Here is an 18579-nt window from a genome sequence, read left to right as displayed (position 1 = left end):
CCCCCCCCCCCCCCCAAAAAAAAAAGAGTCATGTTTTTTAAGTTATATGCACTACGCATGAGAAAATATACATTTATTTTGTTACCAAAAAGTCATTTAAAAGACAAATAAATGTGCAGTTTATTATTCTACACAGTGATGCTTATTTTGAGGGGCTGTTATGAATCAAATTACAGATATCCTCACAAACCTTTAGGGTAGAAAGTGTTGTCAACAGCATAACAGACATACAGCACATGAAAACCATGTTTTACAGACAGGGTCTCCGAAACCCCGAAAAGAAGTAATGAAAATGTTCGGTCGCAGACTTCTTAAACATGTCATCAGCTCAAAATCAAAGAAATTCTCATAAAATCAGTCACAGTCAGGAAGAATCAGTCTGATAAAACAGTGTAAAACAGGGTCCGGTGTCTCCTGGACACCCACCTGACATTAGTGTTAAGAATATTTGACCAAAAGTTGACCACGAATATAACATTTATCTTAACTTTAATCTCAGCAGAGTCCGTCTGTTTCTGTCTGACCTCAATCTGAGCTTGTTTTAATCAGCAAGTATCAAATTATAATGCTTTTTGTCTCAGAGGCTTTTTCAGGAAGCAAAAACAGATATTTAATACAGATACGTTGCACTGTAATTAAGTACTTTTCTTGATGAAAAAATTGTAGTATGCAAAGTACGTCTCATTCACCAACTTGAGAACTGATAACTGAGAGAAACTCAACACTGTTCTGTAATTTTTCCTGGGAATAAGATCCTTCCAATTACCCTCTTTTAGTTGTAAGTAATTCTGTCTCTTTGATGTCTTTAATGGTCCTGACATATGTGTCTATAATATTTTGGGGGATCTGGCTCGTGGTGATCAGTGAGACGAACCTATAAAACATACAACATCCCCCCTGAGGGGGAGCGGCATCAGTCCAATCAGAGCCATCATTAGATGTGATACGGCCTCCGCAGAAACTCTGCACAGCTGTTGCACAGAGGAGAGAATCAAACAACAGATAACCTGGATAATAGCGAGTGCCTGAGGCTTGATTCATTTCCAAATGTTAACAAGGCCGTTTCACAGCTCCAGCGTGCCGCGCAGTATGTTAATACCACTAATAAGCCTATCTCTGCGAGTCATCTCGGATGGCAAAGATTTGAGTGTGAGGCGGTGTTTTACAATACAGCTGCTGGCCACATTTTAAATGAAGCATAACTATTTATGATTTTACAAAGCTGACATAATTGCTTAAAGGGTAACTGAGGAGAGCGTTTGGTCTCGTACTTTGTTTTCTGTATTATGAAAGAGGAGATTTCACTGTTTGCATGTCAAAAAGGCTACTGTGTAGGCCATCAGAGGGATGGGAGGAACTCGTGCTTGCCTGTTAAGCAATTTTGCAGCTTTTATTCGAGCTGTCAAGTCAGACAATCAGGAGATAATGCAGCCTTGGTTTGTAAATTATAAACGTGTCAAGAGATGCACTAAAGGCATCGACAGATGCCACTTATCTCCAGCTGCCTCTGCAGTGTGACTGTATCATCAGAAGGGAAATATAACATTTTGATGTTTACATAACAGAAGTATTAGTATCAGTCAGAAATGTAATTCCTTTCACCCATCCCTCTCGCAGGGGATTGACTCCCCAAAAAACATACAATGATTTTTTTAAAGCTAACAAAACAAAAAAAAAAGGAGCAGAAAAGCATCCTCGCTGATCTTCTGTCCATTTCCAACATCGCTTCTTGTATATTTTTTGGTGGAAATCCTCTTAGAATGCAAAGTAAATAGATTACGATACAGTGAGGGATTAGGGCTCGCGCGGCGCTGTCAGATTAGTCGGTGAGCGCAGCGCGTCGACAGCTCTGACACGGCTATGGCTGCTGTTCAGGAAAGGGGCTCCGCGCGATGCTTTAAAGACGCTGGTTGGCTCCTATTCATGAATAAAACTGTGGCCCGTAATCTCGGCCAACACACACACACACACACACACAATAGCAAACACACGCACACGCACACACACAGAGGAAGCCTGGAACATTCAATATCAGTGGTGATGGAAGTATAATACAAGTCTTTATTTTTGCAGGCTGATTAATGGAAAGGTTTAAAACATTTTCAGGCATGTCTTTAAAAGCAGGAGCTGGTGTAAGTGTTTCCCTTTAACGTTCAGTTGGTTTAGACTTCACTGAGACAGAAAACAACCTGATCTCACATCTAAATTTCACAGATAAACAGTCTAAAACATGAAGGCCTTTGGTTTCGCAATTTAAAATGTACAACTCACTGACAAAAGTGGTGCAAAACTAATGTATTCATGTGTAACACTAATGTATAATTCCACTTTTATCAGACATCTTTACAATCACTGTCAATTTACTGTTCTGTACAATGATATGAGCCCCTCTCCAGGTGATATTACAGGGAAGTAACTACTTTGCATTTGACAATATAGATGAAGAGAGCCTGTTATTGGTGAGGTGTGTTTGTGTCTCTTATCGTATGCCAGTTTGTTTATTCAAACCATTCCTAAATGGACCACATGAAGCGTCCCAAGATCGTCATCATCCTGAGAGAGACAGAAAAAAACACAGTAAGTTTATAAACCTGAATAAACAGTGGAAAATATAAAGACAGCTGCTTGACAACACATAGAGCCTCTTATTCCTTCCTATAAAGCTTCCTGTTCCTCAGCTGATAATGATCTGATCCTGCACCATGTCCTTTTTATCCAAATTCACACCTTGAAGCGGCACTGACAAACGCAGGAAAGACAAAATGTTAACTTCAGGGTTACACTGATAGGTTAATTACATAGTCTTGAACCCTTCAGCATCATTTATTGTTTAGGTGATATGAGGTTGAGGACAGTAAAGTGTTTAAGGATGTCACTTTGGGCTCTGTGAAGTTGTGATGTGAGTTTTTCACTGTTTTCACTAATGATGTTTTATGAATGAAGTGATTAATTGAGAAAATAATTCTGAGAAGTGGGTGATAATTTATACTTTGTGCTTTATAAACAATCAAATCAAACCAGGTCAATTTTGACCCAGCAGGATGGGAAGACAGTCGGAGGGTTAACTTGCCTTTTTTATCCAATCAACAGATAAAAAACTGAACATATCTAATTAATTATCATATATGATAAAAGAGAAGCAAGTCTTCAAAATTAAGAATCTGAAACCAGCTATTTTTTTGCTTAAAAAAATGACTAAAACCAATAAAATCCACTTTTTTAAATTGTCTGTGGTAATTTTATTTTGATCAACTAATCAATAATTCGACAGACCGTCTCAGCTCTAAACAGTATACTGTAGTATGCTATGGTATCATATGAGACAGTGGTTCCCAAGTGGTGAGTTACGGTTCAAGGGTGGGTCAAGGGTCCATTCAGTATGGACCACAAGTGACCCACGAACATGTCAATTTTGTAAAAAACACACTTTATTTTTTAAGTACAGTGAATTTCCAGCACAGAGCTTTTATTTTGAGGTGCTGTTTCCTGCTGTAGAGTGAGTGACTAACAGACAGCTACTTGACAGACACAGCAAACTTGCTCAACAACATAGCCAAACACAAGTATGACGCTGAATGTATTAAACTGTGTGGACTTTGAACTAATGACTAGACTGTGGCTGGACCAGTTGGGAACCACTGATTTTAGATACTTCACTCTAATACTGTCTAACTATAGTGCAGTGATTCACAATCTTTTATTTGCTTGTGATCCTTTAATGTTTACTTGCTACATTACATTCAATTAAATCCCACTCCCCCACGGAAATCAGTTAAGCCCCTTTCCCACCACACAAAAAACCCTGCTAACATCTGGCTTTCTTTGTAACAGGAAAGGTTACATTCGGCATTCATACCTAGGTCAAATGACTCTGCAGCAGTCACGGATATTTATCGGTTCTGGCTCTGATCGGCACGAATGGAAACACAACAACCGGTTGATGCAATGATGCGCCACCACAAAATACCGCCTGTCTGTGCTCAAGCAGCGCTCAAACATCAACCAAGTTTGAAAGAGACACTGAATGAGTAAGGGATACATTAAAAGAAGTAGCCACTGTCACATTTTCGGTGGCCTCCATGCTGCTCTCTACTGTACAAACCTGTTTTCCAGCCTGCCCGTGATGTTGAACGTAGTCTCTATATACAGACTCTACATTCAGTGAATTTAGAGTCTGTAGGCAAACCCCGGAGATCTTGCCTCTGGAAGAAGAGCGGAAGAGCCCTGGTTTCCGGTTATAGGCTGTTTGTAGTCCGCGTGATATTGACCAATCACGTTTGAACCTGCTGCAGTTGTTGCCGTGCCGTGCGGTGAACTAACGAGGTGGAACATAATTGGCGTCACTGCAAACTCTGAATCCATCGCAATGGTTCAGCATATTTACTTATATATAAACGGAAGTTGGAAACGGAAATTCACCTCCTCCGCCCAAATCAAACCGGAATGCCAAAAAATCGGGGGTCTGCCCCCAGAGGCTGTATTCGCCGTCTGACTTCCGGCAGACAGCGACAGCGACACCGAGAATGCATTGAACGTGACACACCAGTTTAAAAAAACCCCGGAAAGGCATGCTTGTCTGCTGCAGCAAAACATTCTCACTCCGATCTCATCACATATTGACATTTGGTCATGGACTTTCCACGTCCAGATATGACGTGCAAGGTACCCTGGGTGTGTTGGTTGTTGACGTTCTGGGACACCATGTCAAGTTCTGCCTGTTACATGCATTGTCTTCTTTCAAGATACATTTCCATTTCACAGGAAATTTGCTGTTGACATACAGTCTCTTTAGAGATAAACACACTACATCGGTATAACACTGCAAAATGACGTTTTTGTTCCTCCAACAACTAACGCATGTGGTTGCGTTTAGGCAACAAAAGCATGTGGTAAGGTTTAGGAAAAAAGAACAAGGTTTGGTTTTAGAATCTTACAGCACACGAACGGCGCTCTCCTGTGTGAAACCTGGTGTTTGCTGGACCCATCCACCACCACTCCCGCCTGGCCTACTCGGACTTTCGCCGCCTTAACTTTCATTCTTGTCCCGCCGTGTGTCCCCCTGATGCCGCTGAGCACTGTTACACTATAACTGGCTACCGGCCACGTATCATGCCAACGTTAAAGGACGGCTTTTTTCGCCAGTGTCTGACGCCACAAGTCACTGCCTAAGCGCTGGATTTTGACGACTTTGGAGTGAGTCCATGTTGGCTGCAGAGCCGTGTGCACAGCTCTAGCCTACTGACAATGAGAAAGTAGTCTATAGCCTTATTTTAGCTTGTATTCCCCTGTTTAAAAAAACCCATGGACACATACCACATTTGCTAGGGAAGGGGTAACAGAGGGGAGGATATGTCAGACTGAAGATGGACATGGAGTGTGTTATAAACATCCATAAATGTTAATGTAGTGCTTATAAATACTGAATAGAGGAGGGATTAAAAGTAAAGTGTTGGCATATAAACATACTGTACTATACTGCTGTTACATAACATTACTACAAAACTATTGGCTAAGGATTAATCGTATGATTCTAGATAACTTTTCACAGCCTTGTAAATTCTGTCAACAGAAATGAAAATCAGAATCAATTTCCGGTCAATCAACTCACATTCCTGCTGTCTCTGTCACCTTCACTGCTCCCTGCACAACAAAATGAAATGACAGGAGATGTTGGAGGATGTCAGAGAGCTTCCTGTAAACCAGCCGTGACACTTTAAACAAGTACAACAACCAAAACATTAGACATGCATAATCACACACGGCAGCCCTACAGCACATAAACACAGACACACGCGCACGGCTGAATGCCTGAACAGGTTACATGCTCACTCAGTAGGTCGGACATGTCGCCTTTTTCTGGGTTTTAACGAAAGTAAACCGTTGTCACTCATGGCGATCTCTCTCGCTCTGAGCCCTGCGTTAATAAGGTTATGATTGACATTAAAACCCCGGCGTGCCGTATACAGATATTTAAAAAGCTGATGCAAATTCTCTCCAATAGCCTACAGTCCGGATTATCAAGTGACAGAGCGATTTGATAGCGAGACAATTGCTAATCACCCGAAAAATGGAATTATTAAAATGGAGAGAGCAGGAAGGAGGAGATGTGGAAGTACAGAAGAAGTAGTGGTGTTTTCTTAATGGGTGTTTTTCCTAAATGACCAGTTAGTCATCTCAGACATGTGAGACTGAGGAACGGAGAGCGCTCGGGCTACATTTAGAGAATAAAACAGGCTGACTGTCGCTGGAGAATCTTTATAGGGTTTAAAAACGTGACCCTGAAACTCAAGTGTTGAACGTGATGAGGTTTAATACAATAGGCCGATTCTCTCTGTCAGCTGTTACTGATGACGGGGCGAACAGGTGTCGTGTAGGGAGAACGAAGAGCAACAGAGGATTTGTTTAAAGTTGTAAGGAAGCAGAGTGGAGATGTTTCTTTAATTCAACGCATTTCAAGTTTGGGCAGGTGTGACTAACGTTGGTGTGGATGCAGAGTTCATTCCTGAAGAAAATATTGTGTGCTAGGGCTGTTTTTCACAGGTATGTTGGCTGATTTTTAATGGACCGATTTTTTAGGTTTGTCTGCTGTGAAACCACCAAAGATACAGTACTTCCCACCAAGTATTGATTTTAGATATTGAAATGAAACTTTTAATTTTAAAGCTATAAGAGGATAATTATGTAACAAGGTGGTAAAGGCAAAGGTACGTCTTTGAATTAGAAGAAAGTGGACTGCACACAAATCTTTAAAAGAGAACTCCTCCAATAGAGAGGTGAAGTCCCTCCGCCCCCAGTGGGCCACTATGAGACCTTATTTTAGAAAAATATGTACAGTAATCAAAGGCTATTGCTTTTCTTAACCAGCAGTGACCACAAATTGTCCATGATTTTACCCCTGACAGTGTGCGATACTGGATTCTGTGTGTTATGTATTGGACTGTCTGTTTGGTTGTACTCATGACTACTGTCTGTATCTGAAATTGAAATTGAAATTGACCTTACCTAATTTTTCGATCCCATTTGAATTGTGCCACAAATTACACATACGTTGAATTATTCAAAAGGTAATTTTGCAAGTGAAGAAAGCTGTAGTTTGTTGTAAAACTGTTTAAGTATAAAAAAGTAACTAGAAAGACTACATAAATTGTGCAAGTGACGTCATTGCTTTCGCTCTCGCTGAAGCTACAATGTCCGTGTGTTTTGTACTTGGGATGTTCTCACACTAGCAACAGGTGTTGGTCATTCTTTTGCTTTAAGGCTGATAAAAAGACCAGGAGATGCTAGATAGAATGCAGCAGCATCAGGTGAAATAATGTTACATTGGTGTGTGAAACGTAGCCAAGACACCTCGCAGCTAGCAGGCTAGTGTTGGTGACCTGAATTGTGCAAGATGAGAGATGTAGTTCACTAACGATTGGAAAGAAAAGATGAACAGACACCCACCACACAAAGACCCTGCACACACTCAGCTGCTGTAACATTTTGCAATGGTATGTAGATATATAGCCTATAGCCTAGCCTGATGGTTAAAGCCAGCTAGATAATGAAGTCATGCACGTGAGGTCAAAAACAAGACTAGACAATAACTGATTGATATGCACATGTGACCAAGTGGACAGGGATTTAAATCACTTAAAGTTACGGTAGATCACCCTAAATTTTCTTATCTGTCAAAATGGAGGATGGCCTTCAGATTTGTCTGCCATCTGTAAAAAAATTGTGATTCATGGCACAATTCACACAGAATCCAAAAATGATTTGTCTCTCTCTGCACATATTTTCTGTGAGATAAATCCCCATGTAGGACAATAATACAGGGGAGGGACTTTGCCTTGTTCATCATTAAACGTCTTTAACATTGTTGGACTCGTGATGGACAGAATTTTTTTTAAAGGATTAAAATCAATGCAGTAAAATCAGAGATATTGTCTTTTTTGTTTAAATCCACGAACTGTTCTTCCTTTGTTACAACCTGATGCCTACATTACCCACAATGCAACTTGACCACCTACGCTTTGGTGGGAGATACAGGTGCATTATACCAGTAGCGGCTAATGTAGCCTCCAGTTGCTTGCCTCAAATGGACATGAGGAGCGAGCTACAGGTCTCATAAACTCACTTCTTTCTAACTCCACACCAACAGATTTCATTTCAAACTTGGAGTCTTCAGACCCAACAAGCACTGACTCAAGTGACATCACTCTGGAGCCACAAATGACTTGTAAACAGACTTTGTTGTATAAAATCTGTGAAGTTTCCCTCTAATCATCTGCGACACACATCAGCAGGACGGCTGAGGAAAGACCTGATGTTTCGGCTCGTCATTAACATCGATGAAACCTGAAGCTTCATGAACAAACTTCTACATTTCTCTTGTTTATCAGATTTCTCCAAAGATCGTTCTGAAGCAGCGAGTCATTAATCTTCGGCTTAAACGCAGCTCATTTACATTCCTGTGATTCTTTTAACAGAGTGAGGTTAATCTCCAGCATTAGATAACTCTTCACAGACACAACAGAGATACAGCTGCTTAAAATGTGACAGACACACAGACCTGTTTGTCTCAGTGTCCTGAACACATCTGGGCTCACGGTCACACGTATGCTCTCTGCCTGTGGTCTCCTCTGATTGGCTCTCCCATCAGCACTGAGGAATAAAAAGAAAAATGAGATCTGTTGCATTTTATCAAAGATCAACAATTAAAATACATCCACAAAACACAGCTCAGAACATGATACAGACATTGTTTTGAAATGCTGTCGTCTATCTTTTAGATTTAGTAACTGTCCCCTAGTCTGCCTCATTTAGCTTCTACTTCAGTTCCTTTATTTCTGACAAACCTGAGACAATGATACTGTAAATTTGTTGAATTTAGCTGAGCTATACACCAAATGTTGCAGCAGAGATAAATAGGTTTAACAAATGACTTTCCATTTAAGTAAAACTGGGAGGTAAGGCTGTCAGTCAAACCTCAAGATGCATCACTCTCTGGTTTACTGGAGCTGCGGTGAGTGGAGAATGTGGCAGGTCTTTGTCGTCTTCGTCTATCAGTGACTTACATGCAGTATTTCAATGGTCCACTGTGTGTCCTGTACTGTCTTTTTGTCATGAACAAAAGCCAAACTGTTGTCTCTGCAGCAGTGTCATCAAACGTGTGGATGTTTGTTTTACACAGTATATGAAGAGATTTTGTTTCTTGTCAGTCAGATTCCAGCTCTGATGAAAACTACCAGGCTGCAGGATTAGATTCTTCTCTCTTCACCTCCTCTCCAAAACATAAAACTGCTTCTGTTACAATTACAATTTTCAAACCATCTTTGGGAGACTGAAGACTTAACCGGGTCAACACCTGAGCAACTGTATCAGCTGAAACACTCGGAACAAGATCACTATCAGTGTGTGATCTTTATTTTATTAAGCAGTCACGACATATGAATCCTAATTCCAATTAATAATACATACACTAAATGCATTAACATTACACTCTGCCATTTGAAGGACAGCAATTCTCAACAGGACAGTTCTCTCAAAATCCTCATCCTCCATTTCTCATGTAGGCGAACAGCAGACAACTTTGCTGGGTGAATTCAATAAAGGACTGCACAGCTTCTGCATTCTCAAAGCACCAGTAGAGGCTGAAATGCACCTCTAACTGCGCCTCAAAGCAAACAGCATCTTGGTGCTCCTGTGTTATTTGCACATATTTAAATGAGGTAACGTGCATCCATTCAGTGCAAATTTGGCCGCTTTCTATTCAAATGAGCATAAACAGTGCATAAACAGTGAAACAGAAAGATCAGCGCTAATTACCACGCACAGTTACAGTGAAATTATTAGCGTCTTCAGAGAGTTGGTGGTAACTGAGGCGTTATTTAAAAATTGTTCTTGAGATGGACCTCTGACCGTTAGAGAAGCTTGTGAGGCACTGACTGATATTTTTCTTTTGTCCTCCGTCTCAAATCATGCCATCTTCTTTTACAGTCTGAAGGTGTGTGCTTGAAAACACCAACAGCTCTGACAGACTGGGATATGAAATCCAAAATATGTTTCTCTGTGTCACGTTTAAATTGCCTGAAGTTTTAAGGGATGCCTCTGCACTTTGTCACTCAGGACCTGTAGCTTGAAATCTTAGATTTTCTGTTTTTGCAATCAGACGCAAAGACGGGCAAACTGCACTCAGCTACAAAACTGTATAAGAGTGTTTGCCCTGTTACATCATTGACACAATTTATTTTGTGATTCGGAGCTTGAGACAGGGCAGACAGCAGCTGCAAATGATGCACAATTCATGGAGCTATTAGTGGCTGCTTCGTCCTTTTCGAACAATGATCTCTCCAGCCAGATATCAGCAAACATTTAGCCTGACAGACAAGCTCCTGAAACTCAATAGCTTGCTTGTAATCACGTGACTATTATGACGCATGAAATTCAGATGGTGGGCAGGAAGTGATAAATCTGTGTGATCTGAAAATAAAGAAGCGTGACTAGATAAAAGGGTTGGATGAACCTGCAGACAGCAGGTATCATCAGAAAATGTAAACTCAAGTTGAATGTGAGCGATACAAAGCAAAGAAAAGGAAAGGTACAGTAGGTCTCCCCACAGCTTGACCAATTTGCCCCGTGTGGACACAATCATTTTTAAACATTACCTTGTCCTCCAGACCTCCTAATGTTAATAACGTTACTAACGTTACTAACTTCACAATGAGCTGATGAAAGTGTACAAGAGTCTAGTTGATCATAACCATTTTGTGTGTAGTTGGGTCCACGATTTAAACAACTGCTCTGTACATGAATGCACCGCTGTCAAGCTAACAGGGAACTGCCCATTGGTTCGACATCCCATTGTTCTGACCATATTAAACTCATTGTTCCTAAGTCCGTTCCGAAATCATCATCATGCCCTGTGGTTAAGGTCTGGTTAGGTTTAGGCACAAAAACCACTTGGTTAGGGTCAGGAAAAGATCATGGTGTGGGTTAAAATGAAAAAGAAAGTGGCAAACACATAAGCCGTGAGCCTGCTCCGCCTCAAGCCGGTTGCGGCACACCATACGCCCTCCGCGAGCCGTTCAGCACCGCGGACAGTCGGACTAATGGGATGTTGAACCAATGGGCTGTCGAACCAATGACATGGACCCAGCTAACATTACTAGCTAATGCTAAAGCTAACTTTAGCTACTAGTTTCTACCTACTAAGTCAACTGTTCCCAGAGGTCCAGTGACACGCTGGTAAAAAATTTGGGTCTTGGCTAAAAACACGGAGAAGTTGTCACAGCATACTGTAATTTCAGACTGAAGACGGAGGTTTGCGATCCACATCTGTTGCTGTTTCTCTGAGTTTTTTTTTTAACTTTACTTCTCTCTGTGTCATACTATTTTTGGGACTGAAAGTGGCCCTTGTTTTTTCCCAATTTGACCGATTGGAGCAGCCGTAAACAGTGCAAACCAAAGGTCTGTGTGCAGTGGTGGTAGTCTTTACTCTCCATCTGGACAGCGCATCGATGTACGTTGTCATGTGTGTGTCAGAGGCCTTGGTGCTTCAGGATCGAGATACTGAACTCTTTCAGCTCGCAGTTTCTGGACATGAATATCAAATAAACACATAAAAACTGAAAATTAATTTTTCAAATATAAAGGCTCAGCTCAGTATGACTTTGGCCTACACTAAGCAAAAACAAAAATAGCCTGCATTCTCCTTCCTCCACTGACAGAGGAGTACATGATGAGTGAGAGAGGCCAGCAGCCATCAAAGGAACGTTGGGATGCTTCCCAGATTCCCGTCTCGTTCTCTCTCTCACTTCTCCGCGCAGAGTCGGATTTGGGGAATGCGGGAACCGGCAAGGAGCCCCCAAACTGCCATTGTGCTCGCCTCCCTCTTTTTCTCTGCTCTTTTCTCAGCGAGCCAAACGGGAGAACGCCCGCGCTACAATGCCTCCCCTACTCCATCTCAGCTAAGCTGTCATTGGCTTCACATGAGAAACAATGAAACTTCATCGGAGACCAGATTACAAAAAACGGAGGGGGTTCAATATAAAAAAATTGTTCTAAAGGAGGGGGGAAATTGTGGAATAAAAAAAGGCAGAGGCTTTTGTCTCTTTCTCTCTGTGGCTATTATCTTTTGGGAGGTTTGGGGATCTGCTTTCTTAGCCTCTGTCAGCGGTGCAGGGGAAGACCTGGGGTAGTACGACCGGGCTTTTGGTTGCCAAATCGCCCTAACCCTCTTTACCACTCTTTTTTTCTCCTCTCGCTCCTTTTACTGTTTTTAAAAAGAGCTTAGGACAGAGCATCTCTCTCCGTCTCTTCCCCTCTCTCACTCTCTCTCTCTGGACCCAGCTTGTTTAAATTGGCTGATAGGAAGGGATTTGGGATGGATGGAGGGGGCTTAGAGAAACGCAGAGTGGAGGGGTTGGAGGTGGGGGGGTGCAGAGAGTCATCAGTGTTACAGTCAAACAGCCATGAAAAGCCTATGAGGATGAAAAGAACAAGAGCGCCTTTTTATCTAATGCACACAAATCCCATATAAATACTCCAATATGTTAGTTGGTGTATGACAAGGAATGCCCCTCCATCACTTCCCTCCCACCACCCCATCCCACAATAATAGAGACGTGGATGGCTATATTTGTATGTATCTGTTTGTGTGTGTGTGTGAGACAGGCCGGGACAAAGAGAGGGATGCTTTCAGTGTGTCTTTAGTCACGCTGTTTCAACATGTCATTCATGTAGACGAGTGTATTAAACAATCACTCTGTAACAGTGAGTTTTCGTCGGCACTCCGGAGACTGAACCGTGGTGAAAATGGACTCCGTTGGAGTTTTAAATGTGGCTCCGGGTTCAGCTTTGGGATGGCTGGAAACGTAAGACCCGGAACTGATGTGGCTTTGACATTTGAAATGTCACTGGGAGTGAAGGCTTTTAGGCTGCAGCTGGGTCATTTGGCCACAGACGCTCTCATACAATTCATACACAGACAATGGTGAATCACTGCGGGACAGGGGATGACGAGTACGACTAGAAGTAAAACAGAGAATCCTCCGCACACAAAATCTGCCAGGGGCTTCATTTATAGCGTGTAGTAATAAAGATAAGTATATTGTTTTATTTACAGCCGCTGAGTATTTTTTTAATAAGAATGAACCAAATGTGACAATGGTAAAGTGGTTTCATCTTACTGTTTAGCTGGTTACTGGTTTGGTTCACTCTCACAACTCGTATAGAAAATATAAAACCCCTGTACACTACCTGCCCAGCATCAAACAGCAGACAGACACAGTTAGAGACTAGCTGGTGAATGTAGTGGCACATTTAGCAGCTGAAGAGCCACATATTTTTCTCAGGAGATCTTAGTGACCAAAAACAGAGCTAAAAGAGAATGAATATTGGACGTACATTCATCAGCTGGACACGCATACAACTATAAACGAATGATAATGTTGCTCTGTAACTGCTGGATGGGTAAGTAAGTGACAGTTTGTTAACAAGTTACAAACATGACGATATGTCAGTGTTGGTGGCCAAAAAATCAGTTGATGAAGGTTTAAAGAAATATAGTGCTGCAGGATTGAGTCCTAAAACCCAGACGAGTTAGCCTTTGCACCTCTGGCTTCCTCATCACGAAGTCAATGGGTTTTTGTTTTTAAGGGTTTTTGGTAGGGTGTCTGAAATATGGCTTAAGCGATTCTCACGTTTTGTTCTACGACATAAAATAAGTCAGTAAATACCCCACCCGCACATTTTGAAGCTTTTACGTGTCTTAAATAAGGTGGTTGCTTTCAAGTGGCTAAATGAAACTACAGGGGATCATCACGTGACATTAGGTCATGCGACTGAGGTGTAGTTTGTTAATAGGCTAACATTAGCTTTTTACTTCTGGCAACTGAATTTACATTTTTAATATATCCTAAAGGTGGTGATCATTTGATCATCTTGCTGAACAACACATGTACCATAAACATTTGTTTGTCACAGAGCTTATTTTCTGCAATAATTTAAAATCTAATTGAAAAATACCTCTGGCTTTTTATCAAGGGAACTAGGATGATGCTAACAGTTGGGTTGGCCTACAAGTAAACGTCATCCCTACAGCTCTGTATAGAGAAACGTGTATCACAAAAAAACAACACCACACAGTCTATTTGACTTACTGTGTTGTGGGAGTGTCGAGGAACGAAGGTCCTGTTGCACTCTGGTTCCTCTCTGTCTGTCTGTCCCCGAGGCTCGAACCAAACAACACACCGTTTCTGCCTCTCAGAGGATCTTCTAAGACACACAAACACAAAGAGGGAAAACAATGAGTGAGAGCAGTTTCCATTTACCAGTTTGTCGTTTTCTTTACCCACTTTTTTTCTTTAGGTGCCTAAATTAAGTATTCAACTTTTCATGTTTTAGTCATTGATGACACACAAGTATTTTTTTGTGTCCATGTCCTGACTTACCTTTTTGCAGAATTGTTATTTTGTGTTATTTTGTTGCTTGTCAAGTGTTAAAAAGCTGTGAAATCTTCTTTTAAAGAGACAGTATGTGTTTTGGCAACCCAGATATATTTACATGTCATGATAGTAAAACAAACTAAAATCAGAAGTTCAAACCGTCGGTGAGGGAAACATGCTGTACGTTGTGTTCATATTGTTAGAAAAAAAAAAAACCCTGAGGGAAAGTAAACAACACAAGCATGAGAGTAAACAAACACCAGGTCAAATGCACGACAACATTAGGTTCTAATGGTTACATTTGCTATTGTACAGTGTTTTTTTATTATTTTGGAGCAAAAAAGAACTATAAATATTTTATTTGAATTCTACTTCTCCCAACTGTATTTCATTAGTCACACTTTAATTTATGTAACTTGTGTATTTCAATGAAAATTTTCCAACGTAGTGAATTTAATGGGCTTCATGTAAGAATCTTTCTGAATTTTAATCCTAAACTGAAGTTGATGTGCCAAAATACCGCAGTAAAATCTAAAAAAAAATCTCTCAAGCAAGCTGTTATGATGATGCTATACTTTTTATTTTAGCTGATGTTGCTTTCATGTTTAAACTACAAATTTACTGAGATTATAATTATTAAATCAAACACATGTTCTTGCATGAGGCTCAACGGTGTTTGCTGTTGTATCTTCTGTATTACAGAGGATCATTTTTGGTCTCGTTTTCCAGCACAGCTTTGCTTAGTTTAGTTTTGATTTTTAATTATGCAGATCACAACCACCTGAGTAATGAGTGTTTGTGTATATACTGTACATACAGATTTGCCACCCGTCTCTATATCGCATGTTCTACTTTGTTTACCCGACAAAGCCTGATGAAAATCTCTGTGAGATCAAAACGTTGGCACATTACATCTGATATTGTGTCAGATTTCTGTCTGTTTTATGCTTTTCAGCCCTGTAATCTTTCATCTCTATATAGTTTGTGTAAACAGCTGGATGTACGTGAGTGTTGGCGTTTGCTAATTTGGACGTCACACTTTGACAATTATGTTTCTGATAAAAACATGTCATGCCAGTAAAGTTCCTGAATTGAGATGAGAAGTCGAGCAGTGATGGAGGTTGTGTGATCGGAGCAGCCAACAGCTCTGAGAGGGGAACAGAAGCCGATGCTGCTTTCCTTCAACACACCGGAGCTAACAGGCTTTCACCAAAACGACCAAGAAAGGAGAGGGAGAGGGAGAGGAGGTGGAGAAGTGGATCTTCAGATAAAGCTCTTGTCTCTTTGCCCATTGAAAGGCCCTGCAGTCACATCAGCCTTTGTGAGGGGGAGACGGAACGATCAGGCAAACAACTTGGCTTCTCCTCCTGGCAAAACGCTACTCCAAAGAAAAAGAGATAGAGAGGAAGAGAAAGACGCCTTCCCTCGCACTTGTTCGCTACTCTGCCTCTCACAATGCCGTATCTATCCAAATCAACACACTTGTCAGCCAGACAGCTATAAGCGATTTCCAACGCTGTTATAAAAAGGGACCATTTCTAAGCTGAAATGTGTGTCCTCTATTGTGTGTTTACGCGTGTGTGTGTGTGTGTGTGTGTGTGTGTGTGTGTACAGGCGAAGGCAGAATTTCTGTTCAGCGGCATTTACAATGGAAGCACATAAATATGAGAAGAGGTGCATAGAAACATGGTGTCTCTGCCCAATCTGAGTCCAAGACATCCACCTTAAAAGAATCACTAGATCTGGTGTTGATTCATTTTTTTAGAAAACAAGTGAAAAATCATCCAAACAATAGCATGAGATACGCTGTTCTTTCCAACGCTGCTTCTTTTCCATGCAAATCCAACTCGTTTCTATGATTTCCTTGAAGTGAAATGAAATAATCCGGGGTGGCGATGGCCTAGATCAGCTGTTTCACTCCTGCTGCTCAAGAAAAGCACAGCTGGTTGCTTTTCTGTGATACAAGGCAGTTAATATAACAGTTAATTCCAGGTGTAAAACAGCGTCAGATTAAATCACTCAGATGAAAAACTAGCAGAGCTCCGAGTCCTGAGGATCAGAAGGGCCCTGACAAACCAAGCTGACAGTCCACTGTGGGTCAATGTTGGGCAGTCGGTGAGCATCTGTCACCCTTGTTTTTGCAGTGCGTCCAGAATCATTGTCAGCCTTGATGGCTTTTCTTCAGCTGATCTAAATCAGGCTGTGTCTAAAGGTAACAAAGTCCACCTACCAGCACCTTTAAAGATCAATAATTAACACATCATATCCCATTTATTTAATCTGTACAAAAACTGACATGTAGAAACAATAATCCTCTGTTTGTGGTCACTGCTTCACTTTACTGACTTGTTGGTTAAATCAGATGAGGAATGATTTTATGTCTGGCAAATACTACCATCAACTTGCCCTTGAGCAAGGCATTAACCCCCTTGCTACTTCGACAGAACTCCTGTCTATCAATTTATTCTTCCATCAATCCACCCTCTGGCTCTAAACCACATCTGGGTCATGGTGGCAGCAGGTTAAGCGAAGAGGCCTGGGGGATAACAGGCCAGGTGGGATAAATAATCCCTCCAGCATGTGCTGGGTCTGCCCCGGGGTCTCCTCCCAGTTGGACGTGCCTGGAATACCTCCACAGGAAAGCAACCATGAGGTATCCTCCTGATCAGATACCTGAGTAACCTCAACAGGCTTTTCACAATGCAAAGGAGCAGGAGTGCTACTTCAAGCTCCCACCTGTATCTAAACTGTTCACTCTCCAATTTAAGATGGAATTATGCTTCTGTGAAGATGCACATGAATGTTTCTGTGAAGGGTGTTATGGGTAACTGTGCGTCACAGGAGAGTTGGCACGCACACCTCCCAAATCTCAACAACGCGTTAAGCAAAGAGTTTGGCTGGTCCAACTTCTGTCAGAGGGCAGGTACAAAACAGAAAAGTAAAACAAAACGTGTCAATGGTATATGAGTTAAACAAACATAAAAGAGCCATGACCTGAGCGCGTGTTAGCTGGTTCCCAGTAAGTCTCAGCCTTTATGCAGGAGATGAATATAAGAGAGTTGCACTTTGTCAACATTTTCTTGTGAGGGTTACAAGACAAAAACAAGTGATGTTAACACAAAAGCTAGGTTTTTTTGGGGAGTTTTTCCTTATCAGCTGTGAGGGTCCTAAGGACAGAGGGATATCGTATGCTGTAAAGCCCTGTGAGGCAAATTGTGATTTGTGATATTGGGCTTTATAAATAAAATTGACTGAATTGATTGATTGAACCTTAGGCCACATACACACTTACATGATGTGGCTCAGAGATACAGCAGGTCGTCCACTAATCAGTAGATCAACATCAAGTATCCTTGGGCAAGATACTGATCCCCAAATTGCTCCCAGTGGCTGTTCAATCGATTTGTGAGAGCGTGTGAATGGTTACTGAGTAGCAGGTGGCACCATGTATGGTAACCTCAGCCACCAGTGTGTGAATGGGTGAACGTGATACGTAGTGTTTAAGCGCTTTGAGTGGTTGGAAGACAAGAAAGGTGCTATACAAGTGCAGTCCATTTAACATTCTAAAATGAAAACGATCATGCACACAAGTGTTTTAGCACCATTTCAGAAACAATCTCAGTCTATACTAACACGCCTGAAAACGTATGTCACATGACAATATAAACAGGAAGCAGATGGTCTACTCTGCAGTTGGTTGCCTAGTTACATAAAATACTATGGAGATGGCAAAAAGTAAGATGAGAGGTTTCTTTGCTTGGACCGAGGACGAGGTGGAACATGGACTGGTGAACAAGGTGGCGGAAAACAGATTGAGAAATGTTGAAAGCAAATACGGCAACATATTAAAGTGGTACAAGGAGCATTACCTATCACCAAAGAAGCCATGGCAATGTGAAAGGAGTACCCACACAAGAAGGATGAAGTCGCTAAAGGTATGTAGACCTAGCTATAGTGTTTTAGCTTGACATGGCGTGACTGATAAGACTCAATCAGGGAGCAAACGTGGGCTCCTGTGTCACCGTTTCCACAAGTCTCTAATTGTGCCTGTCCAAACTAAAATGCTGCCCAAGAGTTTTCAAACCGTAGTGCATTTTAAATCGAAAATGTAGTAGTGTGTTTCCAACTCCGGCACTACTTTGATAAGAAC

The 18579-nt window shown here is 41.4% G+C and overlaps 1 protein-coding gene across 4 annotated transcripts in view; it reads right to left on the bottom strand.

Moving 5' to 3' along the window:
• Positions 1-56: 56 nt before the first annotated feature.
• wdpcp (WD repeat containing planar cell polarity effector) overlaps positions 57-18579 on the bottom strand; it is a 117043-nt gene continuing 98520 nt past the window's right edge. For 3 of the 4 annotated variants that reach the window (XM_078176323.1, XM_033613954.2, XM_033613955.2), the window contains 4 exons: positions 14145-14259; positions 8555-8646; positions 5609-5640; positions 57-2553 (listed from right to left, as the gene is read on the bottom strand). In XM_078176323.1, the coding sequence (XP_078032449.1) occupies positions 2503-2553; positions 5609-5640; positions 8555-8646; positions 14145-14259 (290 nt within the window). In that variant the 3' untranslated portion in view covers positions 57-2502. The remainder of the gene's footprint in view (positions 2554-5608; positions 5641-8554; positions 8647-14144; positions 14260-18579) is intronic. The other variant, XM_033613957.2, reaches the window with a different exon arrangement.

Source organism: Epinephelus lanceolatus, chromosome 17, assembly GCF_041903045.1.
Source record: "Epinephelus lanceolatus isolate andai-2023 chromosome 17, ASM4190304v1, whole genome shotgun sequence".
NCBI lineage: Eukaryota > Metazoa > Chordata > Actinopteri > Perciformes > Serranidae > Epinephelus > Epinephelus lanceolatus.
The sequence above is the reverse complement of the archived record's forward strand: the minus strand, read 5'-3'. Positions and strand labels throughout refer to the sequence as shown.